The sequence below is a fragment of the Gopherus flavomarginatus genome, chromosome 18 (assembly GCF_025201925.1).
Source record: "Gopherus flavomarginatus isolate rGopFla2 chromosome 18, rGopFla2.mat.asm, whole genome shotgun sequence".
In the NCBI taxonomy this organism is placed as follows: Eukaryota; Metazoa; Chordata; order Testudines; family Testudinidae; genus Gopherus; species Gopherus flavomarginatus.
Window position 1 is genome coordinate 1,158,423 of NC_066634.1, and position 16,745 is coordinate 1,175,167.

At 67.0% G+C, this 16,745-nt stretch overlaps 2 protein-coding genes across 3 annotated transcripts in view; both read right to left on the reverse strand.

Moving 5' to 3' along the window:
• L1CAM (L1 cell adhesion molecule) overlaps positions 1 to 7,395 on the reverse strand; it is a 50,350-nt gene extending 42,955 nt beyond the window's left edge. The window contains 2 exon segments of the mRNA XM_050928142.1: positions 2,376 to 2,532; positions 7,356 to 7,395. Coding sequence (XP_050784099.1) covers positions 2,376 to 2,457 — 82 coding nt within the window. The 5' untranslated portion in view covers positions 2,458 to 2,532; positions 7,356 to 7,395.
• Positions 7,396 to 12,905: 5,510 nt separating this feature from the next.
• SSR4 (signal sequence receptor subunit 4) lies at positions 12,906 to 16,679 on the reverse strand. Of its 2 annotated transcripts, XM_050927410.1 has the most exons (6): positions 16,571 to 16,678; positions 15,029 to 15,147; positions 13,944 to 14,018; positions 13,604 to 13,693; positions 13,358 to 13,423; positions 12,906 to 13,070 (listed from the first exon to the last, which is right to left on the reverse strand). In XM_050927410.1, exons 1-6 carry the CDS (start codon positions 16,626 to 16,628, stop codon positions 12,966 to 12,968), a joined length of 513 nt encoding a protein of 170 aa, XP_050783367.1. In that variant the 5' UTR covers positions 16,629 to 16,678; the 3' UTR covers positions 12,906 to 12,965. The 2 variants fall into 2 exon arrangements, with proteins under 2 accessions (XP_050783367.1, XP_050783368.1); XM_050927411.1 differs by lacking the exon at positions 13,604 to 13,693 and having other exon boundaries at positions 16,571 to 16,679.
• Between the last annotated feature and the right edge of the window lie 66 nt (positions 16,680 to 16,745).

A 16,745-nucleotide genomic window follows, 5' to 3' on the forward strand; every position in this document is an offset into this window, starting at 1 on the left:
TTAGTGCAAGAGTATAATGAGAAAAGCCAAAGAGGAGTTTGAAGAACGGATAGCCAAGAACTCCAAAGGTAATAACAAAATGTTTTTTAAGTACATCAGAAGCAGGAAGCTGCTAAATAACCAGTGGGACCCCTTGATGATCGAGATACAAAAGGAGCGCTTAAAGACGATAAAGTAATTGTGGAGAAACTAACTGGATTCTTTGCTTCAGTCTTCATAGCTGAGGATGTTAGGGAGATTGCCAAACTTGAGCTGGCTTCTGTAGGTGACAAATCTGAGGAACTGTCACAGATTGAAGTGTCACTAGAGGAGGTTTTGGAATTAATTGATAAACTTAACAGTAACAAGTTACCGGGACCAGATGGCATTCACCCAAGAGTTCTGAAAGAACTCACATGTGAAGTTGCAGAACTATTAACTAAGATTTGTAACCTGTCCTTTAAATTGGCTTCGGTGCCCAATGACTGGAAGTTAGCTAATGTAACGCCAATATTTAAAAAGGGCTCTAGAGGTGATCCCAGCAATTACAGACCGGTAAGTCTAACGTCAGTACCGGGCAAATTAGTCAAAACAATAGTTAAGAATAAAATTGTCAGACACATAGAAAAACATAAACTGTTGAGCAATAGTCAACATGGTTTCTGTAAAGGGAAATCGTGTCTTACTAATCTATTAGAGTTCTTTGAAGGGGTCAACAAACATGTGGACAAGGGGATCCAGTGGACATAGTGTACTTAGATTTCCAGGAAGCCTTTGACAAGGTCCCTCCCCAAAGGCTCTTACATAAATTAAGCTGTCATGGGATAAAAGGGAAGGTCCTTTCATGGATTGAGAACTGGTAAAAAGATAGGGAACAAAGGGTAGGAATTAATGGTAAATTCTCAGAATGGAGAGGGGTAACTAGTTGTGTTCCCCAAGGGTCAGTCCTAGGACCAATCCTATTCAATTTATTCATAAATGATCTGGAGAAAGGGGTAAACAGTGAGCTGGCAAAGTTTGCAGATGAACTAAACTACTCAAGATAGTTAAGACCAAAGCAGATTGTGAAGAACTTCAAAAAGATCTCACAAAACTAAGTGATTGGGCAACAAAATGGCAAATGAAATTTAATGTGGATAAATGTAAAGTAATGCACATTGGAAAAATAACCCCAACTATACATACAATATGATGGGGGCAAATTTAGCTACAACGAGTCAGGAAAAAGATCTTGGAGTCATCGTGGATAGTTCTCTGAAGATGTCCACACAGTGCGCAGAGTCGGTCAAAAAAGCCAACAGGAAGTTAGGAATCATTAAAAAGGGGATAGAGAATAAGACTGAATATTTTATTGCCCTTCTATAAATCCATGGGACGCCCACATCTTGAATACTGCGTACAGATGTGGTCTTCTCACCTCAAAAAAGATATTCTAGCACTAGAAAAGGTTCAGAAAAGGGCAACTAAAATGATTAGGGGTTTGGAGAGGGTCCCATACGAGGAGAGATTAAAGAGGTTAGGACTCCAGCTTGGAAAAGAGGAGACTAAGGGGGGATATGACAGAGGTCTATAAAATCATGAGTGATGTGGAGAAAGTGGCTAAGGAAAAGTTATTTACTTATTCCCATAATACAAGAACTAGGGGTCACCACATGAAATTAATAGGCAGCAGGTTTAAAACAAATCAAAGGAAGTTGTTCTTCACGCAGCGCACAGTCAGCCTGTGGAACTCCCTGCCTCAGGAGGTTGTGAAGGCTGGGACTATAACAATGTTTAAAAGGGAACTGGATAAATTTACGGTGGCTAAGTCCATAAATGGCTATTAGCCAGGAAGGGTAAGGAATGGTGTCCCTAGCCTCTATTCATCAGAGGGTGGAGATGGATGGCAGGAGAGAGATCACTTGATCATTGTCTGTTAGCTTCACTCTGGAGCACCTGGCATTGGCCACTGTTGGCAGACAGGATACCAGGCTAGATGGACCTTTGGTCTGACCCAGTATGGCCGTTCTTATGGTGCTGCCTGTAGCTACAGCCCAGTGCAACACCCAGAGCCCTGTCCATGCTGCTGCCTGTAGCTACAGCCCAATCCAACACCCACAGCCCTGTCCGTGGTGCTGCCTGTAGCTACAGCCCAATGCAACACCCAGAGCCCTGTCCATGCTGCTGCCTGTAGCTACAGCCCAATCCAACACCCACAGCCCTGTCCGTGGTGCTGACTGTAGCTACAGCCCAATGCAACACCTGGAGCCCTGTCCGTGGTGCTGCCTGTTGCTATAGGTTGAAAATTGGACTGTACCATGGCAGGGTAATGGGAAGGATCCACCATCCATGGACACCTGGAGTGCCCCACTTCTGGCTCAAGGGGGGGGAAGGACTCGAACCCCGCAGCTACTCACACTCCTTGGGGATGGTGAGGGCCGCAGCCAGGCCCAGCAGCAGGGGCCAGAGCTGGAGCAGCCGGCCCTGCATGGGAGCCATCCTCGCCGGAGGCTGGGGCCCCTCAATCCAGGCAGCGCTGGCTGGGGAGCGCCGCGGGTCACTGCCTGCACCTGGCTGGGGGAGAAGCACCGTCACTGAGCGAGATCCATGCGACCACCTCTGGGGTGGAGCGCCGCCCCTCCCCCCACATTCCTGCACTGCGAGACATGCCCCCCCCCCCCCATCGGGCAATTACCAGGCTAAGGGGCTTATCTTGTCAACCCAGCGGGATCCCCCCAGCCCCTCCCCTCCCCCAGCAGGAGACAGACGGGCAGACAGACGGATGCGGGAACAGATGGAAAAGCACCAGCGATGAGGGAGGGGGCATGAATTATTAATAGGGAAGAGGAGAGGAAAGATGCTCCTCACTCCCGACCCGTAGCCCCTGCTAGCCCAGCCCTGCCCCCTGCAGCCTTGCCAGTGCCCCTCACTCCTGACCCGTAGCCCCTGCCAGCCCAGCCCTGCCCCGCCAGTGCCCCTCACTCCCGACCCGCAGTCCCTGCTAGCCCAGCCCTGCCCCCCACAGCCCTGCCGGTGCCCCTCACTCCCGACCTGAAGCCCCTGCGAGCTGCACCAACTATGCTGTTATTAAACATTCAGCCCCAGGGTGGGGACTGGCTGGCTGAGGGGGACGGGGCTGTTCCTCTCCAGGGGGCACCAGCTCTCATACGGCAGCATGATAGTGAAGTAAATTTGTTATCAAGTCAGGGACTCTTAGCTGAGTGTGTTGGGGGCGGGCTGGTTGTTATAGCAGGAGTGGGGCTGGGAGTCAGGACTCCTGGGTTCTCTCCCCGGCTCTGGGAGGGTAGTGGGGGCTGGTGGTTAGAGCAGGGGGGGGCTGGGAGCCTGGACGCCTGGGTACTGTCCCTGGCTCCAAGAGGGGGCTGGGAGGAGGCAGCTGGTCCCATAGCTCTGGGCCCGGACGGGTTGGCTGCAGGGCTCCCGTCATTGTCTGCTTGGAGTTGGCGCCATTCTGGTCACCAGCACCGGGCACCACCCCCATGAGCCACCATGTCCCAGAGGCAGATGGAACCAGAGGATGGGAGGGGAAGTAAAAACTGGAGCGGGGGCTCCCCCCAGCCCTGCCGGCACCCCTCACTCCCAACCCGCAGCCCCTGCCAGCCCAGCCCTGCCCACCTCCAAGCCCTGCTGGTGCCCCTCACTCCCGACCTGCAGCCCCTGCCAGCCCAGCCCTGCCCACCTCCAAGCCCTGCTGGTGCCCCTCACTCCCGACCTGCAGCCCCTGCCAGCCCAGCCCTGCCGGTGCCCCTCACTCCCAACCCACAGCCCCTGCCAGCCCAGCCCTGCCCACCTCCAAGCCCTGCTGGTGCCCCTCACTCCTGACCCGCAGCCCCTGCCCCGCCGGTGCCCCTCACTTCTGACATGCAGCCCCTGCTAGTTCTATGGTTGGTTTACCGGAAAAGAAGTATTCCAGCAGCCGTGGAGTTAATGAGGTGAGTGACAGAGTCTGTCCGAGGCCCCCTGAGCAGAGGGAGAAATGGGGGGCGGATGGGCCGGGTTGGGGGATGGGGATTGTCTCCAAGGTCTCTGAGCTCTCCACCCAAAAGCCACTTGTAAACTCCTCAGGCATGAAGAGAGACCTCAGGTATCAGACATCTGACCCCCCCCCCCGAGCCAGCCAGTCCCTGCCCTGGGCCTAGGTGGGATCCAGCGCCCCCCAGAGGGGCCAGGCCCCTGTCCCACTCCCTGGATCTGGTGTCTGCAGCCCTGCTCCGGTCTCTTGTGGGGAGGGGCTCGCAGCAATTTAGGGATTTCCCACATCATGGGGATCGTGCTGCTGGGGGTCTTTGGGGGTTCGGCGAGTCACACCCCAGGCTCTGAGCCATGAAGCAAGTGAGGGGAGTCACGGGGGAGGCAGGGGGCACCAGGCGTGTTACTGAGGGTGGGTGGGCTGCAGGGGGCTGCCTGCTGCAGGGTGTGAGGGATTACAGTGTGTGTTGGGTGTTGCGGGGTGTGTTGGGTGTTGCTTGTTGCAGGCTGGGGGTGTTGCAGGATGTGTTGGGTGTTGCCTATTCCAGGCTGGAGGGTGTTGCACAGCATGTTGGCCATTGTGGGGTGTTGTGGGGTGTGGGGTGTTGTGGGATGTGTTGGGTGTCACAGCCTGGAGAATGTTGTGGGAGGTACTGGTATGTTGGGTGTTGCAAGGTATTGTGGATGTGCTGTGGGGTGTTGGGTGCTGCAGGCTGTGGGGTGTGGCAGGGTGTTGGGGGATGTGTTGGGTGTCACAGCCTGGAGAATGTTGTAGGAGGTATTGGTGTGTTGGGTGTTGCGGGGGGTTGTGGATGTGTTGGGGGGTGTTGTGGGAGGTACTGGTGTGTTGGAGGGTGTGTTGGGTGTTGCCTATTCCAGGCTGGAGGGTGTTGCACAGCATGTTGGACAGTGTGGGAGGTATCGGTGTGTTGGGTGTTGCAGGCTGTGGGGTGTTGGCGGGCGTGTGCGTATCCGGGGCAGTTGGGGGGGGTTGGAGGCGAGCGCCGGGCGCTGTCTGTTGTGCCAGCATCTCCCCCTCCCCCTAGACCCCATTGCTGCATTTCCTGCATTTCCACGGCAACGAAAAGGCACTGGGATACTGGTCCACAGTCACCTTGACCCCACTGGGGGCGAGGGAGAGAACCCAGGAGTCCTGGCTCCCAGCCCCCACTGCTCTAACCACCAGCCCCTACTCCCCTCCCAGAGCCAGGCACCAAAGGATTAAAGGCTCTGAAGCCCCCCAAGGACCCCTCCCCCCCAGAAGGACCAGTTCAAACCTGGCACCAGGGAAAAATGAGACAGGGAGAAAGGCAGGGCGGGGGAGGGGAGGGTGTGCCTCACTCCCGACCCGCAGCCCCCACTAGCCCAGCCCTGCCCCAACAGGCACCCCATTGTAGTGGCTGGGGGCTGGGCCCGGGGTCAGGCCCCGGCTTGGACAGCGGAAGTGCGGGGGTGGGGCGGCTCTTAGCCTCAACACAAACAGATTCTTGTCTCAGTGTCACGGGCCGGATGCCCGGGGGTGGGGAGCCAGAAACGGGGCACCCAGGATATGGGGATCCCAGCTCCATCGACTCCTGGCTCCCAGCCCCCACTCCCCTCCCAGAGCCGGAGAGAGAACCCAGGAGTCCTGGCTCCCAGCCCCCTCTGGCTCTGACCCACCAGCCCCCACCCCCCTCCCAGAGCCGGGAGAGAGCCCAGGAGTCCTGGCTCCCAGCCCCCTCTGGCTCTGACCCACCAGCCCCCACCCCCCCTCCCAGAGCCAGGAGAGAACCCAGGAGTCCGGGCTCCCAGCCCCCTCTGGCTCTGACCCACCAGCCCCCAGCCCCCTCCCAGAGCCAGGAGAGAACCCAGGAGTCCTGGCTCCCAGCCCCCTCTGGCTCTGACCCACCAGCCCCCACTCCCCTCCCAGAGCCGGAGAGAGAACCCAGGAGTCCGGGCTCCCAGCCCCACCTGCTCTGTCCCCTCCGCCCCCACTCCCCGCCCAGAGCCGGGAGAGAACCCAGGAGTCCGGGCTCCCAGCCGCTCCCCCCACTCTAACTCAGTAACCGGCTCTGACAGGTCACCCTGCCCTGGGCAGTCCGGGCGCGGGTCATGCTGGGCCCTGGCCCCTGTGCTCCGGGGCGGGGGGGCGTCTCCACACAGCAACCCCCCACCAGGCTGATGGGGCCAAACCCCACTTATCCCCGCAGCCAGGCCCCCTCTCCTGCCCGGACTCCTGGGTTCTCTCCTGGCCCTGGGAGGGGAGGGGGGTCGGGTGGCCACATCCCTGTGCAATCCCCTCCCCCCACACGTACCCAGAGCCAGGTGCTCCCCCCCCGCTAATTTGCCTGCAGCTCATGTGGAAATTCCCCTCCCCCAAGCACCTGCCACGACCCCACCCTTCCCGGGGGGGAGGAATGGGGGGAATCTCAAGGACCCGACCTCTTCTCTCTTCACTTTCAGACCCCCCCCCCCAGCAGACAGGCCCAGTGAACCTCTGGGGGCTGCGGGTCGGGAGTGAGGGGCACCGGCAGGGCGGGGGGGGGCAGGGGCTGCGGGTCGGGAGTGAGGGGCACCGGCAGGGCGGGGGGGGCAGGGGCTGCGGGTCGGGAGTGAGGGGCACCGGCAGGGCGGGGGGGGGCAGGGGCTGCGGGTCGGGAGTGAGGGGCACCGGCAGGAGCTCCCCCTGCCCCATCTAGACTCTCCCCCACACAAATTCCACCCCCCCTTTACCAATGCCTTTGTGGGGGAGGGAAGCAGCCAGCCTGGCCCCCCGTTAATCCCCCCCGTCCCATTCCCAAGCTCTGCTCCCCGGGACGCCCCCCCAGGCACACACACAAAGTTGGGGTGTCCAGGGGACTCTCTCTCTCCTGACCCCCGTGTGCCGGGGGCTCTAGGACACGACCAACCGCCCCAGATCCCCCCCCCCAACCCACACAAAGGCCACACCCAGCCCTGGCTTCTACCCAGCGCAACACACAACCCGCACATCACAACCCAGAACATACAACTCACAAGTCACAACCCGCAACCCACCACAACACCCACCACACGCAACATCACAACACCACACAACCCACCACACGCAACACCACAACCCACCACACGCAACCCACACATCACAATACAGAACATACAACCCATAAGTCACAACCCACCACAACACGCAGCATCCAACCCACAGACCAGACGCGACACGGAGCCCACAGACACGGAACATACATCACAAATCGCAACACCCGCCACACCGGCCACACCCAACCGACACTCACAACCCCATCACCCCCCCCCCCCCCCGGACACGCAGCCGAGCCGAGCCGAGCCGAGCCCCACCGCACAGCAGCCCCCGTCTCCCCACAGAGCCCCTCGCCGCTCCCAGCGGTGCCGGTCCGGGGGGGGCAGGAGAAGCGGGACCCCCCAGCCCCTACCTGAGCCCGAGCCGCTCCGCTCCCCACTGCGGCTGCAGAGCCTGTGACATAATCCGGAGTCAGACCCCTCCCTCCGCCGCCCCGCCTCTCCCCTCCCCTCCCTGGGCGGGGGCTGGGACCCAGGACGCCTGGGTTCTCCCGGCTCTGGGAGGCGGATCCCCGCATCGCGACCGCAGCCCCTGTCTCGGCTGCGTAATTCCGGGGGAAGGGGCGATGCCCTGCCTGGAAACGGAGCCGGGGGCTGCGGGTCGGGAGTGAGGGGCACCGGCTGGCTTGGGGGCTACAGGTCGGGAGTGAGGGGCACCGGCAGGTCTGCGGTGGGGGCGGGGGCTGCAGGTCGGGAGTGAGGGGCACCGGCTGGGCTGGGGGCTGCAGGTCGGGAGTGAGGGGCACCGGCGAGGCCTTTCCCGGTACTTGCTGCTGTGGAGGGGCAGTTTCTGGGAACACAGAGGGGACCGTCCAACTCCCAGGGGATGCTGGGAATTAGATCCTTCCCCTCCCCCCGAGAACTTTCCCTGCCCTCCCGGGCCAGTCACATTCCCCCCAATGGCCCCCCCCCACGCTCTAACCCACCAGCCCCCCTCTCCTCCCAGAGCCGGGAGAGAACCCAGGAGTCCGGGCTCCCAGCCCCCCCCAACCCACTAGTCCCCCCTCCCCTCCCAGAGCTGAGGAGAGAACCCAGGAGTCCGGGCTCCCAGCCCCCCCCCCCAACCCACTAGTCCCCCCTCCCCTCCCAGAGCTGGGGAGAGAACCCAGGAGTCCGGGCCGCTGGCGGTGCAGGGAGGAGGGTTCGCCTGGTGCCCAGGGGGCATCGCCAGAGAGACTCCAGACGGGGGGCGGCCTCGCTGCCCCCTCGGGGTGACAGGCTGGGAACTGCCCATGGGACGCTCTGGGGCAGGGAGGGGGAGTCAGGTCTGGGGTGGGGGAGGGGAACAGAGACGGGCCCCTGAATTAACCCCCCCCCCCGGCAGAGGGGTGACCCAGTGAAACCTGCCCTAGTGCAACGGGGGGGCTGGGCCAGGGGCTCCAAGGGGGACCTGTGTGGGTTCCCCGTGACATCACCAGGCTCCTTGCTAATGATCATCAGGGCAGACAGCCCCCCCCCCCGACCCACAGCCTCCTGCTCCCCAGCCCTGCCATTGCCCCCCTGACCCACAGCCCCTGCCCGTGCCCCCCGACCCGCAGCCCCCTATCCCCACCCGCCGGTGCCCCTCACACCTGACGCACAGGCCCTGCCCCCCAGCCCTGCCAGTGCCCCCCAACCCGCAGCCCCTGCCAGCTCAGCCCTGCCAGTGCCCCCCCCGACTCACAGCCTCCTGCCCCCACCTGCTGGTGCCCCTCACTCCCGGCTCGCAGCCCCTGCCAGCCCAGCCCCCCCAGCCCCAGCCTGTCCGCAGGGGGTGCTCTCCCTGGTAGTCAGGGCCAGGCTCAGGGGCACGTGGTGGGGGGCTCCAGGGGGGGCTCTGTGCTGGATGCAGCCAATCTCAGAGGGCCCCTCCCTGAGGTTTGCCCCCCCCCCCAGCTGACCGAGCAGGTCCTCTGCAGGCCAGGGCCCGCCCCTTCAGGGGACTCCTGGGTTCCTGCCCCAGCTCGGGGGGGTCTGGTAGGGCAGCGTCCAGGCTCGCCCCACCCCTGCAGGGCAGAGCCAGCCTTGCCACCGGCCCTGGGGTGGGACAAAGGGACGGGACAGAGGCCCCCCAGGCTGAGGGCTGCTAGTGGTGCAGGGGCTGGGCCCTGCTGAGAGCTCCCCCCGCTGCCGTCTGACACTCTGCCGGGGCGGGGGCAGCTGGAGTGGCAAGTTTTCATACTGTGTTGGATGCAGTCTGCGCGTGCCTCAGTTTCCCCTGTCCGGTTAACTGGCGGGGGGAGGGTGTTGCTTTGCAGAGACCCCGCCCACGTGTGACGTGGGAGCAGCTGGAAGGAGACGCTGGGGGCTGGGACCTTCGGGAAACCCTCCTGCCTGCCGCTGCCGCGAGTCTGGCTCCAGGAAGGTGGGGGGCATAGCTCCCTTGTGGGTCCCAGAGGGTGGAGGAGCCAGTGGCTGCCCCCAGGAATCGTGCGACCCCCAGGGGGCTGCCCCACTGACAGGGCCCACAGATCTGCGACAGCTGGGGGTCCCCCACACCCCAGACGAGTGGCTGGGTGTCCCGTCTGCTGCCAGTGGGCAGTGCCGGGCACCTCGGAGGGAATGAACAGTGACCCCCCCCGCCGATTCCCAGCGCCTGGCAGAGAGGAACGGCTCAGCCTGGCTCGTAGCCACCGGGCGACCGACCCGCCCTCAACGGGGCCAGTTCTTCTGAAGCCGGTTATGGGCTCGGCTTCGCCACATCCTCCAGCAGGGAGTTCCCCAGGTCGGGGTGCGCGTCCTGCTGCTGCTTCATTGCATCGCGTGACCCCTGCTTCTCGTGCTGGAGTAAACGACGCTCCCGTATCTACTTCCTCCAGGCCCGCGGGCACGCACGGCCCCCAGGCAGCCCCCCAGCGGCTCTTCCCCACGGAGAAGGCCCAGGCGTGTCATCTCGCCTGCCGGCGGACCGGCTCCACGCCCCCGACGCGGCTCCGGGCCCCTCACGGGGCTCTGGGCCCCGAAGCGGCTCCATGACCCCGATGCGGCTCCACACCCCCGACGTGGCTCCGGGGCCCCTGATGCGGCTCCGGGGCCCCTAAAGGGCTCTGGGCCCCGACGCGGCTCAACGCCCCCGACGTGGCTCCGGGGCCCCGACGCAGCGCGTTGCCCTCGTCTGACCCTTTCCCAGGTCTGCGGGCCCCCCCGCCTGCAGCGTGCAAGGCGCTGGCTTGTCTCTCCTGCCCCGCGTGGGGGAGTTCAGCGAACAGGCCCCAGGGGCGCCACCGTCTCGCTCTCGCGTGGGACCAGCTTGTGTAGCTGCAGTGTTGGGTGATGGGTCCCACGGGGGCATTTAGCACCAGGGAATTTCAGCTGACCCGGCCCGGCCCCGGCAGGTCCCGGGTGGCTCCTTGCAGGGGCTGGAGCCGGGGGGTCCCTGAGCCCAGCCTGGCGGGTCCCGGGTGGCTCCTCGCAGGGGCTGGAGCCGGGGGGTCCCTGAGCCCAGCCCGGCAGGTCCCGGGTGGCTCCTCGCAGGGGCTGGAGCCGGGGGGTCACTGTGCCCAGCCTGGCGGGTCCCGGGTGGCTCCTCGCAGGGGCTGGAGCCGGGGGGTCCCTGAGCCCAGCCTGGCGGGTCCCCGGTGGCTCCTCGCAGGGGCTGGAGCCGGGGGGTCCCTGAGCCCAGCCCGGCGGGTCCCGGGTGTCTCCTCGCAGGGGCTGGAGCCGGGGGGTCACTGTGCCCAGCCTGGCAGGTCCCCGGTGGCTCCTCGCAGGGGCTGGAGCCGGGGGGGTCCCTGAGCCCAGCCCGGCAGGTCGCGGGTGGCTCCTCGCAGGGGCTGGAGCCGGGGGGTCCCTGAGCCCAGCCCGGCAGGTCCCGGGTGGCTCCTCGCAGGGGCTGGAGCCGGGGGGTCACTGTGCCCAGCCTGGCAGGTCCCGGGTGGCTCCTCGCAGGGGCTGGAGCCGGGGGGTCCCTGAGCCCAGCCTGGCGGGTCCCGGGTGGCTCCTCGCAGGGGCTGGAGCTGGGGGGTCCCTGAGCCCAGCCTGGCAGGTCCCGGGTGGCTCCTCGCAGGGGCCGGGGACTTACCTTGAGTCGTTCTGTATCAGCCCCAGACTTTGCCACCTCCCAGCTCCCCGTTTCCAGCTTTAGGAGGATGTTCTCTAGGACGGGCCCAGCGCAGCCCCCGGGGGACACCAGTTACTGCTCCCCATTCTCAAACCGACCAGTTATTCCCCCATGTCCTGTCCCAGCCCAGGAGAGGCTTCTCCCTCTCATCCCGCGGCCGCTCACTTGGCTTAGGGGCCGCTGGGGAGGGGCCTTGTCAGACTTTCTGAACCCCGAGGCCACGAGATGCCCCCAGCCACGTGCTCTCTGAGCCCCTCCGTGAATCCTAGTAGACTGGTGAGGTACGATTTCCCGCCGCTGACACCGAGCTCTGCTCAGCTCCGTCTGACCATGCCCGTTTCGCCCCCGGCCGGCCCAGCCCGGCCCAACGGGCCCCTCGAACCGCCCTGCACCGCGCCGGGATCCCCCTGTAATTCCCGTATCGCCCCCAGCGGCCCGGCCCGTCCACACGGGCACCTCGCACCGCCCTGCACCGTGCCGGGTTCTCCCTGTAATTCCCGTATCGCCCCCGGCCGGCCCAGCCCGGACCCACGGGCCCCTCGCACCGCCCTGCACCGCGCCGGGATCCCCCTGTAATTCCCGTTTCGCCCCCGGCCGGCCCGGCCCGTCCCCACGGGCCCCTCGAACCGCCCTGCACCGCGCCGGGATCCCCCTGTAATTCCTGTATCGCCCCCGGCCGGCCCAGCCCGGCCCAATGGGCACCTCGCACCGCCCTGCACCGTGCCGGGATCCCCCTGTAATTCCCGTTTCGCCCCCGGCCGGCCCGTCCCGTCCCCACGGGCCCCTCGAACCGCCCTGCACCGCGCCGGGATCCCCCTGTAATTCCCGTATCGCCCCCGGCCGGCCCGTCCCGGCCCCACGGGCCCCTCGCACCGTCCTGCACCGCGCCGGGATCCCCCTGTAATTCCCGTTTCGCCCCCGGCCGGCCCGGCCCGTCCCCACGGGCCCCTCGAACCGCCCTGCACCGTGCCGGGATCCCCCTGTAATTCCCGTTTCGCCCCCGGCCGGCCCGGCCCGTCCCCACGGGCCCCTCGAACCGCCCTGCACCGTGCCGGGGTCCCCCTGTAATTCCCGTATCGCCCCCGGCCGGCCCACCCCGTCCCCACGGGCCCCTCGCACCGTCCTGCACCGTGCTGGGATCCCCCTGTAATTCCCGTATCGCCCCCGGCCAGCCCGGCCCATCCCCACGGGCCCCTCGCACCGTCCTGCACCGCGCCGGGATCCCCCTGTAATTCCCGTATCGCCCCTGGCCGGCCCAGCCCGTCCCCACGGGCCCCTCGCACCGCCCTGCACCGCGCCGGGATCCCCCTGTAATTCCCGTATCGCCCCCGGCCGGCCCGTCCCGGCCCAACGGGCCCCTCGCACCGCCCTGCACCGCGCCGGGGTCCCCCTGTAATTCCCGTATCGCCCCCGGCCGGCCCAGCCCGTCCCCACGGGCCCCTCGAACCGCCCTGCACCGCGCTGGGATCCCCCTGTAATTCCCGTTTCGCCCCCGGCCGGCCCGTCCCGTCCCAACGGGCCCCTCGCACCGCCCTGCACCGCGCCGGGATCCCCCTGTAATTCCCGTATCGCCCCCGGCCGGCCCAGCCCGTCCCCACGGGCCCCTCGAACCGCCCTGCACCGCGCCGGGATCCCCCTGTAATTCCCATTTCGCCCCCGGCCTCAGGTCTGTCACTCCCTTTATGAGATTGAGTGCAATGTCGTCGGGACGCTAGGCCCCCCCGGGCTGTTAATAACCTCGTTACCAAGCACCTAACTCAAGACCGGCGCCCCCCCCCGCCCTTGGCTCCCAGGGAGATGCTGGGAGCCAGCCCCCCACCCTGCCCCGCGCTGCACCCCCCCCCCCAAACAGGACGAGCTGAGCGGGTGCACAGGGTTTATTGGGCTCCAGCGGGGGACACACAGGGGGGCCCCGGCTCCCCCCTCAGGCCTGGATGCTCCCCTTGGCACTCAGGGCCAGGTAGTAGATCAGGAGCCCAATGGCGGCAGCCAGCACCTCTGTGGAGACCCAGGGTCCAGTCCAGGCGCCCTGTGGGAGATGGAGGGGGGGTGTCAGCCATCTCCTCAGCCCCCCAGGCATGGGGCTGGCTCAGTGACCCCGCCCCCACCTGGGGGGACACAGCCCTTTTACCCCCATCCCTGGGGGTATACCGGCCCCCCGGACACAGTCCCGCCCCCCATCCCCAGGGGGGAACCCGGCCCCCCTGGACACAGCCCCGCGCCCCCACCATGGGGGATCCCGGCCCCCCCCGGGACACAGCCCCGCCCCCCACCCGAGGGGGATCCCGGCCCCCCCGGGACACAGCCCCCTCTCACCCGGTGATCCACACTGACTGTGAACAGGGCTCGGATCACCGACACGTCCTCGTTGTTGCGCTGGGCCTGGAGGGAGAGGAGGAATGGGGCATCAGTTGCGGGGGCCCCACAGACCATGTCCAGGCAGCAGAACCTGGCCGAAGCCGCTGAGGCAGGGATAACGGCCCCCAACCCCCCCACCGCTCCCCGCCCCACAAACGCTCCCCCAGCACTGAGGCACCCCCAGGCCAGAGCCAGGCCCCTCACCTTGCGCAGGGCGCTGTACGATTCCTCGTCAAAGAACTTCACTTCGTAGGTGCCGGACCGGGCGGCTCTGTGCTCCATGCTCCATGAAACCTGGGGGTGGGGGGAAGACACCTGTGAGTGCGCCCCCAGCCCCCACCCACTGCCCTCCCAGAGCCGGGAGAGAACCCAGGAGTCCTGGCTCCCAGTCCCCCTGCTCTGACCCCCCAGCCCCCACTCCCCTCCCAGAGCTGGGAGAGAACCCAGGAGCCCTGGCCCCCAGCCCCGACCCACTGCCCTCCCAGAGCCGGGAGAGAACCCAGGAGCCCTGGCCCCCAGCCCCCCCGCCAGGCCCCGACCCTACCTGGTAGCGCCCCACGTCCTGCCCCCGGGTGACGGGGAACTGTTTGCCATTGACGTCAGCATACAGGGCGACATTCTGGGGAGGAGAGGGAGTCTAGCACGCGGGGTTGGGGGGGGCAGGGCCGAGCACCGTGGGGTCCAGGCCACAGCAGAACCCCCAGCTCCTCCATCCCCTTCCTCGTCCCTGCTCCATGACTGGCCGTGCCCCCCATGGCACCCCACCATCCCCACCCCCACAGTGAATATGTTGAATGGCCCCGGCCAGATCCCGTGAGGTCAGCTCCCCAGGGACCAGCCGCCCCCATCTCTCTACCCCGCCCAGGTGAGAACCCAGGCGTCCGGGCTCCGGCCCCGCCACACCTGGCCTAGCGAGAACCCAGGCGTCCGGGCTCCAGCCCCGCCACACCTGGCCTAGCGAGAACCCAGGCGTCCGGGCTCCAGCCCCGCCACACCTGGCCTAGCGAGAACCCAGGCGTCCGGGCTCCAGCCCCGCCACACCTGGCCTAGCGAGAACCCAGGCGTCCGGGCTCCAGCCCCGCCACACCTGGCCTAGCGAGAACCCAGGCGTCCGGGCTCCGGCCCCGCCACACCTGGCCTAGCGAGAACCCAGGCGTCCGGGCTCCGGCCCCGCCACACCTGGCCTGGCGAGAACCCAGGCGTCCGGGCTCCGGCCCCCCTACCCCTGGCCTAGCGAGAACCCAGGCGTCCGGGCTCCAACCCCCCCACCCCTGGCCTAGCGAGACCCCAGGCGTCCGGGCTCCGCCCCCCACCCCTGGCCAGGCGAGAACCCAGGCGTCCGGGCTCCGGCCCCACCACAACTGGCCTAGCGAGAACCCAGGCGTCCGGGCTCCGGCCCCGCCACACCTGGCCTAGCGAGAACCCAGGCGTCCGGGCTCCGCCCCCCCACCCCTGGCCTAGCGAGAACCCAGGCGTCCGGGCTCCGGCCCCCCACCCCTGGCCAGGCGAGAACACAGGCATCCGGGCTCCGTCCCCCACCCCTGGCCAGGCGAGAACCCAGGTGTCCGGGCTCCGCCCCCCACCCCGGCCTGGCGAGAACCCAGGCGTCCGGGCTCCGGCCCCCAGTACCTGCGCCCCGTTGCGGCAGGTGAGCGCGATCTCCACCACGAAGACGCTCTCCGAGGAGATGACGGCGTCGGCCGTGGTGTAATAGGACGGCACGATGGTGGGCTCCGAGCACGTCTCAGCTGGGGGGTGGGGGAGCAGTGAGAGTCGGCCCCGCCCCCACTGACCCCACCCCTCTGAGCCCCTCCCACCGCCCCCTGGATCCCGGCCCCGCCCCTCACTGACCCCACCCCTCTGAGCCCCTCCCACCGCCCCCTGGAACCCGGCCCCGCCCCCACTGACCCCACCCCTCTGAGCCCCTCCCACCGCCCCCTGGATCCCGGACCCGCCCCCAATGACCCCACCCCTCTGAGCCCCTCCCACAGCCCCTGGATCCCGGCCCCCGCCCCCACTGACCCCACCCCTCTGAGCCCCTCCCACAGCCCCCTGGATCCCGGCCCCGCCCCCACTGACCCCACCCCTCTGAGCCCCTCCCACAGCCCCCTGGATCCCGGCCCCGCCCCCACTGACCCCACCCCTCTGAGCCCCTCCCACAGCCCCCTGGATCCCGGCCCCGCCCCTCACTGACCCCACCCCTCTGAGCCCCTCCCACAGCCCCCTGGATCCCGGCCCCGCCCCCACTGACCCCACCCCTCTGAGCCCCTCCCACCGCCCCCTGGATCCCGGCCCCGCCCCCACTGACCCCACCCCTCTGAGCCCCTCCCACAGCCCCTGGATCCCGGCCCCGCCCCCACAGCCCCCTGGATCCCGGCCCCGCCCCCACAGCCCCCTGGATCCCGGCCCCGCCCCCACTGACCCCACCCCTCTGAGCCCCTCCCACCGCCCCCTGGATCCCGCCCCCACCCCCACTGACCCCACCCCTCTGAGCCCCTCCCACCGCCCCCTGGATCCCGGCCCCGCCCCCACTGACCCCACCCCTCTGAGCCCCTCCCACAGCCCCCTGGATCCCGGCCCCGCCCCCACTGACCCCACCCCTCTGAGCCCCTCCCACAGCCCCCTGGATCCCGGCCCCGCCCCCACTGACCCCACCCCTCTGAGCCCCTCCCACAGCCCCTGGATCCCGGCCCCACCCCCACAGCCCCCTGGATCCCGGCCCCGCCCCCACAGCCCCCTGGATCCCGGCCCCGCCCCCACTGACCCCACCCCTCTGAGCCCCTCCCACAGCCCCTGGATCCCGCCCCCGCCCCCACTGACCCCACCCCTCTGAGCCCCTCCCACCGCCCCCTGGATCCCGGCCCCGCCCCCACTGACCCCACCCCTCTGAGCCCCTCCCACAGCCCCTGGATCCCGGCCCCGCCCCCACTGACCCCACCCCTCTGAGCCCCTCCCACCGCCCCCTGGATCCGGCCCCGCCCCCACTGACCCCACCCCTCTGAGCCCCTCCCACCGCCCCCTGGATCCCGGCCCCGCCCCCACAGCCCCCTGGATCCCGGCCCCGCCCCTTGGCCCCGCCCCTCTCTGGCCCCGCCCGGCGCCCCGCGGGGCTCACTGGCCGGGCTCTGAGGGGCCCAGGCAGGGGGCGGGGCAGGGGGCGGGGTCCGGTACCTCTGGCCCCGCCCAGCGCCGCGGCCGCCAGGAGCAGCGCGATCCTCGCCAGCGCCATCGCCGCCTGTGGCCGAAGAGCCGGGGCCGCCGCGCGGAGCGTGTCGGGAAAGCGCCCTCCGCAGCCAACCAATCAGCAGCGCCCCCAAGGCGCCACGTGACCCAGAGCGGGCGTGGC

Excerpts from the sequence above, each read along its gene's own strand:
- SSR4 (XM_050927410.1), bottom strand. The coding sequence starts at position 16,628 with ATGGCGCTGGCGAGGATCGCGCTGCTCCTGGCGGCCGCGGCGCTGGGC. Across the intron at positions 13,694-13,943 it reads AGGACGTGGGGCGCTACCAG|GTTTCATGGAGCATGGAGCA; the intron begins GTAGGGTCGGGG and ends CCCCACCCCCAG. Across the intron at positions 13,071-13,357 it reads CAGTCAGTGTGGATCACCGG|GGCGCCTGGACTGGACCCTG; the intron begins GTGAGAGGGGGC and ends CATCTCCCACAG.